The sequence below is a fragment of the Gorilla gorilla genome, chromosome 3 (genome assembly GCF_029281585.2).
Source record: "Gorilla gorilla gorilla isolate KB3781 chromosome 3, NHGRI_mGorGor1-v2.1_pri, whole genome shotgun sequence".
Lineage (NCBI taxonomy): Eukaryota > Metazoa > Chordata > Mammalia > Primates > Hominidae > Gorilla > Gorilla gorilla.
The window spans coordinates 123,159,118-123,179,552 of NC_073227.2; the positions used below are offsets into that span (position 1 = coordinate 123,159,118).

The 20,435-nt window shown below is 42.0% G+C and overlaps 1 protein-coding gene, 1 long non-coding RNA gene and 1 pseudogene across 7 annotated transcripts in view; 1 reads left to right on the forward strand and 2 right to left on the reverse strand.

Annotated features, from left to right (window-relative positions):
• The window catches only part of UBE2D3 (ubiquitin conjugating enzyme E2 D3), a 73,215-nt gene that overhangs the window by 29,781 nt on the left and 22,999 nt on the right, over positions 1-20,435 (reverse strand). The window contains exons 1-2 of one of the 6 annotated variants that reach the window (XM_019025188.3): positions 2,299-2,838; positions 838-989 (exon numbers count right to left, since the gene is read on the reverse strand). The exons of 1 other annotated variant lie outside the window; for it this stretch is intronic. In XM_019025188.3, coding sequence (XP_018880733.1) covers positions 838-861 — 24 coding nt within the window. In that variant the 5' untranslated portion in view covers positions 862-989; positions 2,299-2,838. Of the gene's footprint in view, positions 1-13; positions 32-837; positions 990-1,505; positions 2,839-20,435 lie in introns of those variants that run through there. 4 more of the 6 variants (XM_019025189.3, XM_019025187.4, XM_019025191.3 and 1 more) reach the window with 4 other exon arrangements.
• LOC129533198 (uncharacterized) lies at positions 1,968-18,454 on the forward strand. The gene is made up of 3 exons (XR_008679277.2): positions 1,968-2,540; positions 13,818-14,780; positions 17,674-18,454. It is a non-coding gene; the product is annotated as an uncharacterized lncRNA (long non-coding RNA).
• LOC115934453 (uncharacterized) lies at positions 11,395-11,447 on the reverse strand (annotated as a pseudogene).

The window sequence follows — 20,435 nt, forward strand, 5'->3', positions numbered from 1 at the left end:
CAAAAATAGGTACATTAGCTTTCCCTTACTGCCATCGCACCCCTCATCCACCCCCACTCTCCAGCCAAAAGGAAAAGGGAGCTTCCAGAATGCCTTTTACATCAGTTCCCGGTGTCCCTCGGATAAATAGCTTCGGGTGAAAAGCTGCAACTACAAAATACAGGAAGTGGCAACACTGTGTCATTCCATCTCCTCCCAAACCCACTTATTCGGTGTAACCTGCCCAGAGTCGACTAAGAGTTTCTACTAGACTCACTGACTGACCTTCAATACGCAAGACTTCTACCCGACCCTCAGTCAAGTTCAGGACTCGCCAGATTTTTTTTCTCTCCTCCGAGTTTTCTTTCTTACCCCCTCAGTCAAGTTCAGGACTCGCCAGATTTTTTTTCTCTCCTCCGAGTTTTCTTTCTTACCCCTAGAAGGCCTAGATAACCTTGACCTCACAACTAAAGTAAGTTTTCAAGCACCGAGAATAGGAAGCGCCATGACATCTGCTGGAGCGTCTCTCCGCAATTCGGACCCCAAAAAGAACTCTTTCTTAAGCAGCAAAAAAATAAAATAATAAAGGCGCCTTAAGTCACTCTCCTCCACCCCTAATTTGCACCGATTCCACTGAAGCACACTCAGGACAACACCTCACTTGCCACAAGTGTTCTCCGTTTCCTAGCTTTCAACTTCATTTCTTCAAGAAGTATATCTGCGTTCTCCATCCCCCCATGGAAGAAGTGATCCAAGAGGTATTTTCAGAATTATGCTTCCTTCCCACCCCCACGCTTTCCTCTTGGCCCGAGCCTTCCTTTTCTCCTACCGCCCCATGCCCTTGTCCCCGCGGGTTACCTTATTAATCCGTTTCAGCGCCATAGTGTGTGCTTGTCGTCTGGCTCCTCACTCTCTCGGTGTATGCGCAAAGATCCGGCCAAAACTCTTGATTATCCCGGCGGCGGGGCAGGATTGTCTCGTCTCACACCAGCTCTGCCAGACACAGGCGCCTTTTGCAAAAACGGAGCAGATCAGCACTCGCACAGGCCCCGAAGAGCCCCTGATGAATCCAGGTCCCTTAAGACAGCCGCGATCCGGGGTGGGTAGGGTGGCGTGGCAAAGCCACCAACAGCCTCTGTACCGTGCTTTCGGCCCGAAGTGGGGGCGAGGGTGACGGGAAGAGCGGAGGTGGTGGCTACAAGTTTAACTTCCCGGCCTCTAGAAAGGAAGAGACCCGGGTGGGAGAGGAAGAGGCGTAGGAGAAAGGGGTGGGTGCGGGGCAGGGTCCGGAGCCCAGCAGAGGAGGAGCCGGGGCCTAGTCGGCGCTACACCGGCGTCACTAGGGCAAAGAAAGGCAAGGGGGGAGGGGGAAGCATAAGACTCCGGACGGACGACGGGCTGCTTTCGGTTTCTGCCCAAAGGTGCGGCCGGGAAAAGGAAGGAAATAAAGGAAGGGAGGCTTGATGTGTATTGCTGTCCTCGCAGCGAGCTATTCTGTGTCACCCCTGACGCCACCGTACACTCACTCCGCCTTCCAGCGCGCTCCCGCGCGCGCCCGCCCAGCCACCTCCACCACGCGCCCGCGCTGTCCCTGAGGCTCCGGCTTAGGCGCGAGGACGCGCCCATTCCCCCTCCTCCTCCAGCAGGAGAGGCCGCGGCTTCCCCAGCCTTCCCACCCTAACCCACCGCACCCAATAGGCTGGCCGCTCAAGCCGCCCAGGGCCCGCACTGCCCCTCTCACCCGGCCGGCCACTGGGCCGGCCTCCCTTCCCTGCCCTAGCCGTCCACACCCACGCGTACAGAGGGGCCGGGGCCTCCCTCAAGCTGCGGCCTCGGCCTCCTCCCCGCGGGCAGCTGGTGCCTCCCCGGCCCTACGGGGCTCACGCGCACGACACAGCCACAAGATGTCCGCTCTGACGGAACTACTGCCAGCTGCCACGCTCCGCCCCTCCCCCTCCTCCTGCCTCTTCACCGCCGCGGATCAGTCCGCCAACGCCGCCGTCCCGAGCACAGGACCGATGTGAGGCCGAAGCCAGACGGCTTGCTTCCCACGTCCGGGGCCGAGTGAATACGTGTCAAGCCCTTTTCCTTCTCCTTCTCGGAACAGCACCTTCTTACTAAACAGATCGGAGATTGGACCAGGAGGGCGGGGGAGGGAGGAGGATCATGAGCTGGGGGGAGGGTAAACGAGTGGCGGAAACCCTTAGGCTCAGAGAAGCATCGAGAACCGGAAGGAGACCATGGGAGGAAGGTAAAGGAAGCAGCCGCTGCGCGATCCAGCCCCACGCCCCTCCCCACAGCGTCCCCCAGTTTCCTCACTTGGTATCAAGGAGACGACTCTCGCGAGAACTTCGTGGCCGGCTAACCGAAGCGGTAGCTCTGCAATGACTTAAGAGCAGTTTTGTGCGCTTTTCTTGACGGGGTTCCGCCCCCAAAATGCATAAGTTCTCGCGAGACGCAGTAAGGCACCGGCTCGAACTGGGGCGGGCCACTGCCAGGAACGCAACGCCCCTGAATGCTTATGCCGGTGGTTGGAAGAGGAAATGGAATTCCCCGGATTGGTAAGAGGGCGCGCAGACACAGCCTTGTCTCACGCGCCCAATCAGGAGCGTGTGGTGGGAGGTGCCAAGGATTAATTACCAGATACCTTTAGTCTAGCTCGGGCCGGGATTTTGAGGTTTCCGGTGGAGCAGGTGAGCAGTATTTACTCGCCTGCCCTCCTGGGCTGGTTATGCTGTGGGAGGAGGCGCCCCTCGAGATGGGAATAGTAGTTTTAAATAGACCCAGGCTGGCCGCTCATCAGCGCTCCCACGTGCTGAAGTCTAGTGCATGTCTGACCCTAAGGGAGCAATACTGAGAACAGCAGGGAGCAGGCTGAGTCAAGCTCAATTGAGTGGATGGGGCTAGGACAGAGAGAGTTAGGGGCAGGGTTTTCACTGGTCTCCGTAATCAGTCGCTGCCGTCCGCCAAGGTGTAGATGTGGGAACAAGCTTACATTCTCAACCTTTAGCTTCTGTTGCTGTGTTTCAGTTCTTGAGCCAGAAAGTGTTGAGACTAATTAATTAATTAGGTAGAGTTCAGAGTCAGAAAAACAATACAATACTTCCTGAAATATCCAAGTTGGGAGGTGGGATTTACATCAGTAGGATTGGCCTGTTTTAGTCAAGGGTTTAAAGTATGGAGACGGCAGTTATGCTCTCTAGTGTATCCTTCAGGCAAAAGAAAGACCTTAATTTTTATGAGGAATTTAAAGGTGGGTAAGCACTGACCAGCTTAAGGTTTTTTAACATTCCTTAATGACCCCAGTTACCGAAGTGGAGATCTTCAATTACATGGAAAAATAAACTTGTTTTAAAAATACACTTAATTTGAAAACTGTTGCAGGAAGTTTTTACCTAATAAAAACTTAACACGTCAACAATGATGAATATAAGTAGTCTAATGTATACTGTTCAAGTGACCATGTAGTGTCACTAGTGAAACAGTGCTTCTCAAACTAGTGTCCATAGGAACCACCTGGGGTTTTGTTGAAAATGCGACTTTGATTTGATAGGGCAGAGGTGGAGCCTGAGAGCCTACATTTCTAACTAGCTCCCAGGTGATACAGATTTTTCTCGTCTGAACCACCCCGTGAGTAGCAAAGCACTGAAGTGCTTACCTCATGGCCTAACTGCTCATGAGGCTCACCTCAGGAACACCTCTGGCCCCTCCCTCCTCCCTGAATAATCTGTGTTCTCTCTCCTAGCTAGCCAGATATACTAAAAGCACAGGACTAGGCATGAAGATGGAGGGAGGAACCCAGATTAGTTATTGCTTCCCATTTGCTTGATATTGGCCTGGTTAGTTATCTTCTAACCCCGTTTCTTCACCGCTAAAGTAAGTAATGACTGTCCTTTCTCACAGGGTGATTGTGTGGTTAAAGTGTCGTATGTGAAAGGACACTGGAGACTCTACAGTGCTGTATAAATGTCAGTTATTAAAGTAACAAGTCAGACATTAACTGGCCATAGTGTGAAACAAATGTATAGTAGTAATAGTGGCCACGCCTGTAATCCCAGCACTTTGGGAGGCTGAGACGGGTGGATCATATGAGATCAGGAGTTCGAGACCAGCCTGGCCAAAACAGTGAAACCCCATCTCTACTAAAAATACAAAAATTAGCTGGGCGTAGTGGCGGGCGCCTGTAATCCCAGCTGCTTGGGAGGCTGAGGCCGGAGAATCACTTGAGCCTGGAAGGCGGAGGTTGCGGTGGGCCAAGATCACTGCGACAGAGTGAGACCCTGTCTCAAAAAAAAACCAAGAACAAAAAACAAAACTAATATATATGGAGTTCTAGATTATCCATGCTTATAAAGGCAAGTGACTGTGTAATCACAAACTCATTATTGTTAGGCAGTGAAGTAAATTCATTGGTTGATTGGGCTTCCTGTTAACAAGTTTGTATTTGCGTAAGTGGACTTACATTTCTGCTTATATTTTGCCATGGTTAAAATCAAAAGAAACATAGCCTAGAAGCATTTTGATGCCTTAGGATAAAGCAGGCTAAGATTAAGTTAAATTTTAAAACATTATTCATGTACCTGTTGTTACAGAGAGCCCACTTTACAGTTGCAAATAAAGTTAAAACATTTTCATTCATTTAACTTACTTGAATTACAATGGTAGAGATGTCCTCATTTGAAACAAGAAAGGAAAATAATCATGTTTTTTATATTGCAGTCGGAAATAATGCTAACAAGAAAAAAATTATGGCTGTAAATACTGAAAGAAAAATTTACATTTAGAAATTAATAAAGGTACAAAAATGTTGAAAATTTAATTAACTAAAAATAATCCCTTCCTTAATAAATACTATTTTGAAGTCCTAAAAACTTTGTAAATATAGTAGATCAGATTATCTTGCATGAATTGACATAAAACATGAGAAAATAGAAAGGATCAAGAAAATTAAAGCTGGGCTGGTGGCTCACGCCTGTAATCCCAGCACTTTGTGAGGCCAAGGTGGAACGATCACTTGAGCCCAGGAGTTTGAGACCAGCCTGGATAACATAGGGTGACCCGATCTCTACAAAAATAATAAAACAATTAGCTGAGCCTGGTGGTACACGCCTATGGTCCCAGCTACTTGGGAGGCTGAGGTGGGAGGATTGCCTGAGCCTGGGAGGTTGAGGCTGCAGTGAGCTGTGATTGTGCCACTATACTCAAGCCTGTGATGGAGCAAGACCCTGTCTCAGAGAAAATTAGTAGTAAATGGGCAATTAATCTACCAATCTGAATAATGGTGGTGTGCCAGGGTCTTATTACATGAATTTTTCAGTGAGGCCACGTTATTATAATAACTTGAGTAAGGGGTTAATTAGAATGTATTGATGAATAAACATAATTAACAGATTTTATATATATATATACTTAATATTGTATCTATGTTTTCATGTATCTTTAATTTTGTTACAGAATATTATAACTTGCCAAAGACACTGGCTCTAGTACAGTGTATACCATTTTATTAGTTTAATTAAATTGTAAATGCTATGGTCCAGATTTTATATTCAGAATGCTCATTTACATATTCTGCCTGGACCAAGTAATTTGGAGCCCAGGTCAACCAAATGTTATTTTACATTGCTTGCACAAAAATCAAATTGATTTCTATACTTAACAATTCAGAATCTCATTAAGTCAAATTAATATGGTTTAAGAAAGTGTACTTTATTTCATGCTAAGATATCATTTTGGCCTTAATAAGGCTTTTGGCATGTAATGAAGCATGCACAAATCTTTGAGATAAAAATAGAGCATTTTTCCACACAAAAACATATATATACACAAATGTTCAGAGTAGGGCTATTCTACTTTTTAGTAGAAACAACTCAAATGTCCATCAGCTGATGAATGGATAAAGAAGATGTGATATATGTGTATAATGGAATATTATTATTATTATAAGGAACAAAGTACTAATACATGTTACAAAATGTGTCTTGAAGCCTTAAAACATTCTGTCAAGTGAAAGAGCCAGACACAAAAGGCCACATACTGTTTGATTCTATTTATGTGAAATGACCACAATAGTGCATTCTGTCTCCCAAAAAGCTGGTTTACTTACAAACACAGGTTAAAAAAATATATATTTGTAATACTGCTTTTGGTGTAGGGTGAGGCACGATAAAGAGACTTTCATTCGGTTTGTCAATCAGTGATACTTAGGTCTGAATAGGCAAGTGGGAGTCTTTCAGGTTTAGGACAAAGAATGTTAATGTAGTAAGATCTGTTGATAGAGTCACTCCTAGTTTTCTATTTATTTAAAAAACATCGAATTACTTATTAGGTGCTAGACACTGAAGATACATAAAAGACACAGATGTCATCTATAAGAAAGTCTTTTGAGGAGACCAGTAAGCATCAGACAACATCATAGAGTGGGTTCAGTGACATAAATGTGTGCACAGAGCACTATTAATGTACTGAACTCTGCTGGGGGTGGTCAGGGAAAGTTTCTCTGAGGAAGACAGTTGTATTAAAACAAATGAAAAAAAGGGAGCAAGGCAAAGTTGGAAAAAAATTGTGAGGGAGGCTCCTAGGCAGAGGAAACAGCATGCAAAGTCTCAGAGATGACTTGATAAGTTTTTAAAACTAGAAAAACTTTGGCTGCAGTATTGCGAGGTTGAGGTGGCGGGGGGAGCGGCAAGGAGAGAATGAGAAGACAGAAAAGATGAGGAGACAAGATAGATTTGAAAGACATGACTGGAGATCTTGAGGGCCTTTTATTTTGAAGGGGATGGGATAGAATGGAGAAATTGAATTTTTAACAAAAATGGCCTGATCAGATTTGATGGCAAAAAGGTAACTGTGATAGCAATGTTGAAGCATGTGCCCAAAGTATGTATTGGGATGGAGACTAGAGGCAAGAAAAACAGGATGTTAATGAAATAATCCTGAAGAAATGTGAGAAAGATCTGAAATAGTTGCACTAATAAGAGAGAGTACAGGAAGTAAACTTAGTTTATTTACTGGGTCAAGCTTGCCTAAAAAATATTTGGGGGCGGGGGGAATTCTCCCTCCAGTTACATTTATTAGAATGTTACAATAAAATCAAGCCAGGCACAGTGGCTTATGCCTGTAATTCCAGCACTTTGGGAGGCCAAAGCAGGAGGATTGCTTGAGTCCAAGAGTTTGAGATCAGCCTGTGCAACATGATGAAACTGTGTCTCTACAAAAAAATTAGGCATAGTGGCATGTGCCTGTGGTCCCAGCTACTCTGGAAGCTGAGGTGGGAGGATCCCTTGAGCCCAGAAGGTCAAGGTTGCAGTGAGCCATGTCACAGCAGTGCACTGTAGCCTAGGTGACAGAGTGAGACCCTGTCTCTCAAAAAAAAAAAAAGTTTATAGAAAAAAGACAATAAAATATGATATTCTAATAAAATAACTTGAAACAATAGTATGAACTTCCTATGTTTTTAGCTCTTAAAGAACTATGAAACTAAAGTTTATATAACATTGGAAACACGTGCCACATGTTTTTTTTTTTTTTTGCAAATCAAATCTCCTCTTGAAACTCAAATGTAGGACTGCCACAATTTCATTTCTTTTAAATTTGGCCATGTCTGTACTAACTGCTGTGATCCATGTCTCAGTTCTCTTACCACTTTACTAGAACCTTTGGGAGACTTTTGTTCATTCTTTGACTGATATCATTTGGCTTTCAAGTGGCCAGAAAAAAGAATTCATTATCTATTTCTGTTCCATCTGCCTCAGACAAAATACTATTATGTGTTGCCAACAAGATCATAAACCTAAATAAAATACAGGTTCTAAAATCATATGGCAGTACTTAGTATAAGTGGGTATCAAGGTGACTGGGACTGTGCTTACAGTAATTATAGATTACTAAAATCACAAAATGGAAAAAAGTTCATGTAGAGAATTCAAAGAATTTAGTTGGATGTAGATAGAGATTATAACAATCCTTTTGTCACATAGCTAAAGTGGAATTTGTTGAGTTTGACTTTGTGACTTTTCAGTCAAGAAATGCTAGGCAGGTAGAACAGATAAATTAATAAACCTGATTCTGAAATGGAAGTAAAAGGGCTTTAAAGAGGTTAGAAGCATTTTAAGATTCATTCTCATTCTGGATCTCAGGACATAATTTCTTATAGAAAAGTAGTTGTGCCTGCAGATCAATCCACAAAAGGCTTTAAAACCCACCCTCCCTGTATATATTACACCTATGAGAAAATGCTCCATAGAATTCCAAATTGATACAGGAGGACCGACCTATCCCTCTGCCCACCAGAATTCCTGTGGCTCAGGGCAAGTACTGAAGCCGAATAGGAAGAATTGACTGAGGGTAAATCATGTTGAGTGGTTGGTTGAAAGCTCTGAAAAGTTGGAGAATGGTGGTTAAGAAATCTGTACATTCAGACTTCTTGAATGTCACTGTATGTTTTGGGTTAGTGCTGGGATACTTTTCTTTTTTAGTGCCAGATCCATTAATTTACATTCCTCTCCACTGCCATTATCAATTGCTTCCTAACAGAAACCAGTAAGCTTTCTTTTCCCCCCTTTTCTACAGAGAAGAGCAGTTTCACAAGATTCAACTTTTCTTATACTTTTGTTCCTAAAACAGATACACACTCTGTTAAGTTTTCATAAGGGTTTTTATTTCTGCAAGTATGACTTTAGTGTTTATATATGATTATAAGCAGGCAGCTAGCAGGGAAACCATGGGTAAAGGATTAAAAAACTCTCATTTGATCCTGGTTTCCCTCCTACCACCACTTCAGCCCCCAATCCCTGCCTAACAAATTAGACCCAATAGAAAAAGTCACAAGATTGAGGGCCGGGTGTGGTGGTACATAGCTGTAATCCCAGCACTTTGGGAGGTCAAGGCAGGGTGGATTGCTTAAACCCAGGAGTTAGAGACCATCTTGGGCAACATGGCAAAACCCTGTCTGTACAGAAAATAAAAAATCAGCATGGCGTGGTGGTATGCACCAGTAGTCCCAGATACTAGGGAGGCTGAGGTGGGAGGATTACTTGGGCCCAGGAGGTCAAGGCTGCAGTGAGCTGTGATCAGGCCACTGCCCTCCAACCTGGATGACAGAGTGAGACCCCGTCTGGAAAAAAAAAAAAGATTCAACTATTTTTTTTTTTGTCTTTTGTTTGTTTTGAGACAGGGTCTCTCTGTTACCCAAGTTGGAGTGCAGTGGCACCATCTTGGCTCACTGAAGCCTCTGCCTCCAGGGCTCAAGCAGTCCTCCCACCTCAGCCTCCTGAGTAGCTGGGACTACAGGCATATGCCACTAGGCCCAGCTAATTTTTGAACTTGCCCACACAGATTCTTTCCCCTTTTCCATCCATCTCCAATCCCCACTCTCTCAGGATACCCTGATGGCTCTGTGGGTATCCTTAGTGTTCACTTATCACAGTCTACAGAACCACCAGTCTAATGAATATAAAATATTTTAAATTATAATGAAGAAGCCTCATTATGAGTAATAGTAACATGTGAAGCAAATACAATCAGCCCGCCAGATCTGTGAGTTCCACATCCATGGATTCAACCAACCACGGATCCAAAATACACATTTTTAATTGCATATTTTCTGAACATACATACTTTTTTCTTGTTACTGTTCCCTAGACAATACAGTATATTTACAGAGTGTTTACACTGTACTAAGTATTATAAGCAATCTAAGGAGGATGTGTATAAGTTATATGCAAATATTATGGCATTTTATATCATGGATTTAAGCATCCTTGGATTTTGGTATCTGAGAGTGGTTCTGGAAACAATCCCTCATGGATAGTGGAGGATGACTATAATATGAAGTATATTAGAGATAAACATATAAAGACAGGCACTCAGAGGAGTGGCTTACCAGCAGACATGTAATAAAAACATGAGAATTTCAGTTGCCTGACATCTCTGTAAGCCAGAGATATGTGCTTGTTGGCTGCCCAAAGAAACTATTTCAGTTTAACCCTGAAAGAAAGGAACTATGTTGTCTAGCATAAAGCAGTTACCTCTTCCTCATCTCTACCAGTTAGACCACAGCTACATTGTTATGTTTTTAACAGCTTTATTGAAATATAATTGACATACAATAAATTATACATACCTAAATAAACAGTTTGATAAGCTGACATATATATATACCCATGAAGCTCACCAAAATCAAGATAATGAACTTCACCACAAGTTTCCTTATGCTCTTTTATAAATCCTTTCTCTTGTTCTTCCCCCACCCCTCTGTCTTCTTAACCCACAGGACACCTCTGATCTGTTTTCTGTCACGGTAGATTAGTTTGCATTTTCTAGAACTGTATTGAAGTTGAATCACAATACAACTTCTTGTCTGCCTTTTTTCACTTAGCATAATTATTTTGAGACTTACCTATATTGTTGTCTCTCAGTAGTTCATTATCTTTTATTGCTAAATAATATTCCATTGTATGTATTTGCCACAATTTATCCATTCACCAGTCAGTGGACATTTGGTTTGTTTCCAGTTTTTTTTTTTTTTTTTTTGAGACTGACTCTCACTCTGTCACCCAGGCTGGAGTGCAGTGGCGCAATCTTGGCTTACTGTAACCTCTGCCTCCTGGGTTCAAATGATTCTCCTGTCTCAGCCTCCTGAGTAGCTGGGACTATAGGCACCCGCCACCACGCCGGCTAATTTTTTTATTTTTTAGTAGAGACGGGGTTTCACCATGTTGGCCAGGCTGGTCTCAAACTCCTGACCTCAGGTGATCCACTCAGCTCAGCCTCCCAAAGTGCTGGGATTACAAGAGTGAGGCACTCCGCCTAGCCTCTTCCAATTTTTGTCTTATTACAAATAGGGCTACTACGAACATTCTGTACAGTGTTTATATGGACATATGTTTTCATTTCTCTTGAGTAAGTAGCTTAGGAGTGGAATAGCTAGATTATATGGTAGATATGTGTTTAACTTTTTAAGAAACTGCCAAACTTTCCCAAGTGTTTTTTACCACTTTATGGTCCCACAAGCTATGTATGAGTGTTCCAATTTCTCCTGACTGGTTAGGATTAGTCTTTTCAATTTTAAACATTGTAATAGGTGTGTAGTGGTATTTCATTGTCATTTTAATTTGCATTTTCCTAGTGACCAATGATATTGGCATTTTTTCATGTGCTTCTTTGTCATCCACATATCTTCTTTGCTGAAATGCCTGTCTGTATTTTTCCCCATTGTTCATTGTATTCCTTTTGTCAGTATTTATTTATAGGTGACACATATGGGAGTGGCCTTAAATGTTTTTTAACTAATAAAGTCATAACAAGGTAACATATACCTGGAGGAATATGAAAAAGCATGACAAACTTTACTTTGCTAGATAGCAAAATTTAAGATTTCACTATATAAATCTGAGTACTAGGTCAATTTTTTTTGTGGGTTTTTGGGTGAAACCTGCTAGACAGATTCTAAAAGAGCAGTCACACTATGTCTATTTTTAAAATTATTAGCTAGCAGAACCACCTCAACTCATATTGACTAGTCCCTAAGTCACTTCCACAATTAAGAGTATAGGCAGTAGTGTGATAGAACTGGCTTGTAACAGCTTACAAGGGTCAATTTAAAAATTTTAGGAATTTTGCAGGCTGATTGTTAAACACAGCCATTATTAAAAATTAATTATAGAAACTGACAATTATATTAAAATCTGTTAAATAAAGCTCAATAATAAATACTCAAAACTCACTTCCTAGTTATTTTACTATAGACATACCTCATTTTATTGAACTTCATGGATATGGTATATTTTACAAGTTGCAAGTTTGTGGCAGCCCATATTGTGCAAGTTTGTGGGGCCATTTTTCCAACAGCATGTGCCTACTTTGTTAGTATGTTTTAGCAATAAAGTATTTTTTAATTAAAGTATGTACACAGGCCAGGTGCAATGGCTCATGCCTGTAATCCCAGCATTTTGGGAGGCTGAGGTGGGAGGATCGCTTGGGCCCAGGAGTTTGAGACAAGCTTAGGCAACACAGTGATCCTGTCTCTACAAAAAATTTTTTGGCCGGGCGCAGTGGCTCACGCCTGTAATCCCAGCACTTTGGGAGGCCAAGGCGGGCGGATCACGAGGTCAGGAGATCGAGACCATCCTGGCTAACATGGTGAAAACCCATCTCTACTAAAAATACAAAAAAATTAGCCAGGCGTGGTAGCAGGCACCTGTAGTCCCAGCTACTCGGGAGAGGCTGAGGCAGAAGAATGGTGTGAACCCGGGAGGCGGAGCTTGCAGTGAGCCGAGATTGCGCCACTGCACTCAAGCCTGGGCGACAGAGTGAGACTCTGTCTCAAAAAATATATACATATTTTTCTAAAATTTTCTCAAATAGCTGTAATCTCAGCTATTTGGGAGGCTGAGGTGGGAGGATTGCTGAAACCTGGGAGGTTGAGGCTGCTGTGAGCCATGATCTTGCTGCTGCACTCCTACCTGGTGACAGAGCAAGACTCTGTCTCAAAAAAAAAATGTGTACACTTGTTTTAGACATAATGCTATTGCACATTTAATATAGTGTAAACATAACTTTCATATGCACTAGGAAATGGAAAAATTCACACGAACTAAACCCACAGTATCTCTGAGGTATGCTATACCTTTTACTGTGTTCCGTGTTTTTGTGGTTATGTCTATTGTATCTGCATGGTGGAAGTATTACAGTTTGATAGTGTGCACCTCTTCCCAGCTCTGTGTTCAGTGATGTTCTTTGGAACATGACACAGTACCACATAGGAGTACTTTCCCCAGGGAAATTTGAAAACACCACAGATCAGATCTCTGCCTGCTGCTCCCTACTTCAGGCTAGTTGTTAAACTTTACTAGCACACTTGTGATGACATGACCCTTCAAGTTGACTGACTTCTGTCAGTAATGAATAATCGAGGCATCAGTTAGATGGAGAGTTTACCTTTGTGAAACACTTAACTCTCAAAAAGAAATATTTTTGTTACAGAATAAAGCTTGTAACACCTAGTTTTCTTGGTGTTCAATGTTTTCCTTACTTCCAAATTCTCTAAGGTAGAGAAAGGTAAAGTCTGACTACTGGATAAGGGGCATACTAATACAGTAGTTCTGTGGTCTCAAGTAAAAGCGTAAAATATTACATTTGAAGTAGAACTAGAAAGGATGCTAAACAAAACTGTGCTGGGCAAAAAAAAAAAAAAAAAAAAAAAAAGAGGAAAAGGAAAGGCAAATAGCTCTATCTAACCAAAATTCTATTCATGTGAGGGAGCAAAAGATGATACAAGAGGAGAGGTTCTTCTGACCCCCAAATCAGCTTTTTAATGGATGAAGCTCTTTTTGTCCAGAGTTACTGAACCTTCTGGATGTTGTTAGGAATTTAAGTTCCCAGACAGATTCAGTAAAATACTATAGCAGTCCAGAGAAAACCAAATAAACTTGCAGGGAGAGGGAGGGAAGGGAAATTCTAAGTATAAAAGATAAATCTATAGCTAAGGTTGAATGGCTGTTACAATTAAATTTTTTTAAAACTAGGAGAAACTGACTAAGGATTTCAAATGGAATAGAAACTGTCTTACACTTTAGGGTCTAAATGAAAGGCATATACATTTAAAATGTAAAAGAAAGAAATATATCATATGACTTTCTTCTTCTTTCTTACTTTTTTGAGACAGGGTCTCACTCTGTCATCTAGGCTGGAATGCAGTGGTGCCATCATGGCTCACTACAGCCTCAACCTCCCAGGCTCAAGTGATCCTCCCACCTCAGCCACCACCACCAAGGAGCTAGGACTACAGCCGCTTGCCACCACACCCAGCTAATCTTTTTTATCTTTTGTGGAAACAGGGTTTCACCATATTGCCCAGGCTTGTCTTGAACTCCTGGGATCAAGCAACCTGCCCGCCTCGGCTTCCCAAAGTGCCATGATTACAGTGTGAGCTACCGCACCCGGCCTCATACGATTTTGAATAAGGCATTTGCTTTATGCTTTACAAGGTACTAGTAGTAAAAACTGTTTAGAGTGATGTACATAAAGAACAGTTCAGACACAAATGTAAGACCTGAAGCTATAAAACTACTAGAAGAAAACAGGAAAACCACTTCAGGACATTGGGTCTAGGCAAAGATTTTATGGCTAAGACCTCAAAAGCACAAACAGCAAAGACAAAAATAGCCAAATTGGACTATATTAAACTAAAAAGCTCAGCAAAGGAAACAGCAGAGTGAAGAGATAACCTGTTGTATGGAAGAAAATATTTACAAACTATTAATCCAACAAGGGACTAATGTCGAGAGTATACAAGGAACTTAAAAGTAAAAAAAAAATAACCCCATTAAAAGTGGGCAAGGGATGTGAATAGACATTTCTCAGAAGAAGACACAAATGCCCAATAAGTATATGAAAAATGCGTAATATCACTAATCATCAGAAAGATGCAAATGAAAACCACAGTAAGGTATCACCTATGACAGAGTGGTTATTATGAAAATAACAGATGCTGGTAAGGATGCAGAAGAAATTCTTTTATACTGTCAGTGGGATTGTAAATTAATACAGCCTCTATGGAAACACAGTATTTCTCAAAAAACTAAAAGAACTGCCATATGATCTGTCAATCCCACTAATGGGTATTTATTCAAAGGAAAAGAAATCAGTTCAATGCAGCACTATTCACAGTGGCAAAGAACAGAATCAACTTACGTGTCCGTCAACAGATGAATGGATAAAGAAAATGTGTTACCTATGCACAATGAATACTATCGGCCACAAAAAAGAATGAAATCATTTCCTCTGCGGAAACATGGAAGGTACTGGAGATTATTGTGTTAAGTGAAATAAGCCAGGCACAGAATGACAAATATCACATGTTCTCTCACTCATGTGGAAGCTAAACATGTTGATCTCATGGAGGCAGAGAGTAGAATGATGGTTACCAGAAGCTGGGAAAGGTGTCTGGGTGGGAGGGGGGATGAAGAGAGGTTGGTGAATGGGTACAAACATACAGTGAAATATGGAACAAAGGAATGTTTAATAGCAGAGTAGGGTAACTATAGTTAGTAACAGTGAATGCTTTTTGTATTTTAAAATAGCTAGGAGAGAAGACTTGAAATGTTCCCAGCACTTAGAAATGAGAAATATTTGAGGTGATGGATACCCCAGTCAAGGTAACAAAATAGCCCATATACCTCATAAATATGTAAACTATTATATATCGATTTTTTAAAAAGTATAGCAGTTTGTTACAAAACTTAGCTGGGCACGGTGGCAGGCGCCTGTAGTCCCAGCTACTCAGGAGGCTGAGGCAGGAGAATCGCTTGAACCCAGGAGGCAGAGGTTGCTGCAGTGAGCTGAGATCATGCCACTGCACTCCAGTCTGGGTGACAGAACAAGACTCTTAAAAAAAAAAAAAAGTATAGCAATTTGGTATTAAACTGGAAGGACCAAAGGACCTAACAAATAATCTTTAAACCAGTCAATGCCCTATGTAACTTGTTTACCAATAAATTGGACAGAACAGATGGAACTTTAGTGGATACAGGTGGTTTATTTTTAAATGAGGAGGGAATACAAATTCCCCAGGAGATAACCTCTTTCTCTAAGAACATAAAGTTTTATGGAGGAGACAGAACATTCTCATATGAAAAATACCTAAGAATATATGAAACTAATATATGTAATAGGAAGCTATTACATATATTAATGGTAACTTAGTTGTTCAGTTTTTAGTTACTGCTGAACATCTTGACTATTTAAATAAATCACTATTTTTTCCCTAACCTTGTCCAGATTTCTAAAACTCAGTTACTCTCCTAACCAGTCTACTTAAGTGAATATATTTTTCCAGTCATCAAGACTAAGATTCAGTATAATGGAGTCATCTTTGTCTTTCACCCTTCCCTTTCCTTATGAGTGTCCATTTCTACTTATTTAGGCCTTCAATGCATATTACACCTTAAATTGTATAACAGTTTATACATTTTAAAAGATTTTCATCATTATGTAATCACTCTGAGTTAAGCAGAAGTGATTAACATTTCATCACTCAAGTATTTATTAAGGGCCTACAAGGTCACTACAAGGTGAGTGACATATAAATAAGGATGCAGAATCAGGCAGGTCAAATGACTTGCCCAAAGTGACAGGATCAGTGATTATTACCAGTCTTATGATTCTAATATCAGCATTCTTTTCATTACACTATGATGCCTCTCAACTCATATTTGGTCCATTACTGTAAATTCATAGTGGGCTTCTCTGCCTCTACTTTTCCTTCTCCAGACTATCTTGCACATCACCATTAAATTAAACACAGCTTTCATTATAATGTAGCACAATAAAGAACTTTTCAATGGTTTCCTGTTGTATAGAGGAGAAAAACTTTATCTCTGCTTTTTACAGGATATCTCTATTAAACTGTGATCCTCATATTCTTTTGAACATACTTTTACTTTGCTAAGAGTATGCCTTTGCTTTTAGCAGTTTAACCTTCTTTGAGTTTCAAGTCCCTAAGTAATAGTTATTACCGTAGATCTAGATATTTATGTACCAAGCATTATCTATAAACTACATATATGCACAACAACTACCTTGTGTATTTTGACTGAGGGAGTAAAGTTTTGATATTAAAAAAAAAAAAAGAGTCCTCTTTGCTGGGTGAGGTGCCTCATGCCTGTAATCCCATTGCTTTGGGATGCCAAAGCAGGAGAATCACTTGAGACCAGGAGTTTGAGACCAGCCTGGGCAACATAGTGAGACCCTGTTTCTACCAAAACAAAAAACAAACAAACGCTGGGCATGGTGGTGCATGCCTGTAATCTCAGCTACTCAAGGAGGCTGAGGTGGGAGAATCAATTGAGGCCAGGAGTTCAAAGTTGCAGTGAGCTATGATGAGGCCAGTGCACTCTAGCCTGAGTGACAGAAAGCCTGTCTTAAAAAAAAAAAAAACCTCGAGTTTCACTTCTGATAACTCAGTGGTTTTGATCATACTTCTGCTGTGAACAATTAAAAAAGCTAGACCAAAACCAAACAAACACCCCTGTTTAAAGGCACTTGTTAGTGACAAGTTGTATTTTCCACTATCACAACAAAGAAAAAGGCAAAATATGTGGCAGGCGTCTTTAGATTTGGAGACAACAAAACATAGTACAATTGGGTAAGCTGTTCTTAGAGGCTTAACTGTAACTGTAAGACTACCAGTTTTGGCCAGGCGTGGTGGCTCACGCCTGTAATCCCAGCACTTCGGGAGGCTGAGGTGGGTGGATCACCTGAGGTCAGGAGTTCAAGACCAGCCTGGCCAACGTGGTGAAACCCCGTCTCTACTAAAAATACAAAAATTAGCTGGAAGTGGTGGTGCATGCTTGTAATCCCAGCTACTCAGGAGGCTGAGGCAGGAGAATCGCTTGAACCTGGGAGGCAGAGGTTGCAGTGAGCCGAGATCTTGCCACTGCACTCCAACGTGGGCAACAGAACAAGACTCTGTCTCAAAAAAAATTACCAGTTTTGAGTGGGGTAGGGCCCAGACTTAGGCTTTATGATCCTGTAGGCCCAATGGTATCAGAAGTTAATATAGGAGAGATGTTATATGAAGCCTCTGGCAAGTTTCAGTGCAAGAATTACAACATAGACCCTTAAGGTTTAGGAGTAAGGCCATATCTTCCTTAGCCATGATTTTGTTTCATTTTTTTTTTTTTATTTGAAAAGCACCTCTTGACTTGCTACTGGTACCTGGAAGAGATGTAACACCTGACCATGGGACATCAAGTGACTGTGTGAATCAAACTGCCCATCATGAATTGTTGTTATTTGACTCATCAAACTGTACAACTGGATGAACACAGGAGCAGTGCACTACATATGGGACTGGAACCATGAATGAGCAGGTGACTCAGACTCCTATAGTACCTGCCTCTACTCCTTCAGCACTTCTCCCTCAACCCACATAAACTGTCATCATAATGAGTTCCCTCTGACCAGTTAATGGAAGAGAAAAAAGTATGGATGTTGTGGATATCCTAACATATTTCTGGCCATTGGACCCCTAGAAACCTGTGGCAAGTCCTGGAAGTTTTTCAAGGTTCATCTTGCACCTTCTAGCATGCATATGTCGTACCAAAGCATGTAGAATGCTGCCTACTTCTGCTCTTCAGTTTCATTTAATATAATTTCATTACTCTAATAAATCAGTGTGATGTTCTATGGAATAACAAGACCATCAAGGTCCCTTCATACCATATAGAGAACAGGAGAGTTGATGTAGCCTGAGACAAGACAGTAAGGACTTACTGTTATCCCTCCTATTTAAACGTAGTCTGTTTCTGATTCTCCTTAGAATGGGGGTGGGGGGACATTTCCAGATCAATATCAAATCAGTATCATGTCAACATGGGTATTAATTTCTTCCAAAGAAGATACCACACCTAGAACAGCAACCATAATTGGCATCCCTACCTAATTAAAGTTTGCAGTCCACTGTCATTCTTCACTAGCCATCTGGTTTTTATACTGTCATTCTCTATGATGCATCTGGTGGCCACAGGAAATTTAAATGGGAATGTGGTATGAATCACCATGGCAGCATGGTGGCACTAATCTCTGCAATTCTTTTGGTTTTTCTATTTTGCTTTTTTATGTTTTGTAGAAATGTAGTCTTGCCATGTTATATAGGCTGGTCTTAAACTCCTGGTGTCAAGCAATCCTCCTGCCTTGGCCCCCCTAAGTGCTGGGGTTACAGGCATGAGCCACTGTGCCTGGCCAATCTCTGCAATTTCCTCAGGGATATAGCCCTGCTTTTCCTTTACTGTCTTAATGAGGAGTGGTAGAAAGCAGACCTAAGCTGCTGTGTAGCACTTTCTACCATAATAGCAATCCCTCCATTGATCAGGAAACCAAAATAAAGATTGTTGTTAAAAGATATATATTACTACTACACATCTGGGACTGGAGAAATAGCCACAGTATGGGTCCTTCTGGATCTACTGTTAGCCACAGCCAGGCCAAGATTCCATCACTTGACTTCCTTAGGTCCCCTATTCTGACCAGTTGTCCAGGGTAGAGTTTTGGGTTTCTAGTATTAGTACAAGTTAAGAGACAGTGCCTTAAGAATTCTAGCCAGCCTGGGCCGGGCGGTGGGTCACGCCTGTAATCTCAGCACTTTGGGAGGCCGAGGTGGGTGGATCACGAGGTCAGCAGATTGAGACCATCCTGGATAACATGGTGAAACCCCGTCTCTACTAAAAATACAAAAAAAATTAGCTAGGCATGGTGGCGGGCGCCTGTAGTCCCAGCTACTTGGGAGGCTGAGGCAGGAGAATGGCGTGAACCTGGGAGGCGGGGCTTGCAGTGAGCCGAGATCGCGCTACTGCACTCCAGCCTGGGCGACAGAGCAAGACTCCATCTCAAAAAAAAAAAAAAAAAAAAAAAAAAAAAAAGAATTCTACCCAGCCTGGCCAATATGACGAAACCCCATCTCTACCAAAAACACAGAAATTAGCTGGGAGTGATGGTGCACGCCTGTAGTCCCAGCTATTCGGGAGGTAGAGGTTGCAGTGAGCTGAGATTATGCCACTGCACTCCAGCCTGGGTGACAAGAGAGCAAGACCTTGTCTCAAAAACAAAACAAAGAATTTTGGATATTTTCCTTTCTCTAGTGAATGGTCACTGGTCCCTACGGAAAAGGCTTAGGGCAATGATTCCCCCAGCATGTCTGCTCACTGGAAGTATCTGGGGAACTTGAAAAAATACTGATGCCTGGGTCTTCCCCGAGATTACTATTTAATTAGTTTGGGTTGTGGCCTGGGCTTTAGAATCCTAAGGTGTTCTAATGTACAGACAAGTTTGGGAACCCCACTGGATTAGGGAACAATTCGTTGTATACAGCTGTGATTGCATTGCCCCTTTCGTCAAAGGATCCAGTCTCTTTCCATCAGTGAAGGAGTACCAAGTCTGGGAGCTAGATGAGATGCTTCAAATTTTATTACAAAACCACAAGAATTTTTCCACCTATATGTCAAGCAGCACCTTGGTAGGTTACTTTATTATATTTCCAGGGACCTCATGATCATTTAGCCATTATCACTTTTCCCTGTGGGTTAAACTACTCTGGTTAACGTTCTCTCCTTTGACTTATTTTGGTAATTGTGCCTACTTTGTCTCTGATATTTATTTATTTATATTTTTATGTTTTTTGAGACAGAGTCTTGCTCTGTTGCCCAGGCTGAGTGCAGTGGTGTGATCTCGGCTCACTGCAACCTCCACTTCCCAGGCTCAAGCCATTCTCTTGGCTCAGCCTCCTGAGTAGCTGAGACCACAGGCATGCACCATCACACCCAGCTAATTTTTGTATTTTCACTAGAGATGGGGTTTCACCATGTTGGCCAGGCTGGTCTCGAACTCCTGGCCTAAAGTGATCTGCCTGCGTTAGCCTCCCAAAGTGCTGTGATTACAGACGTGAGCCACTGTGTCTG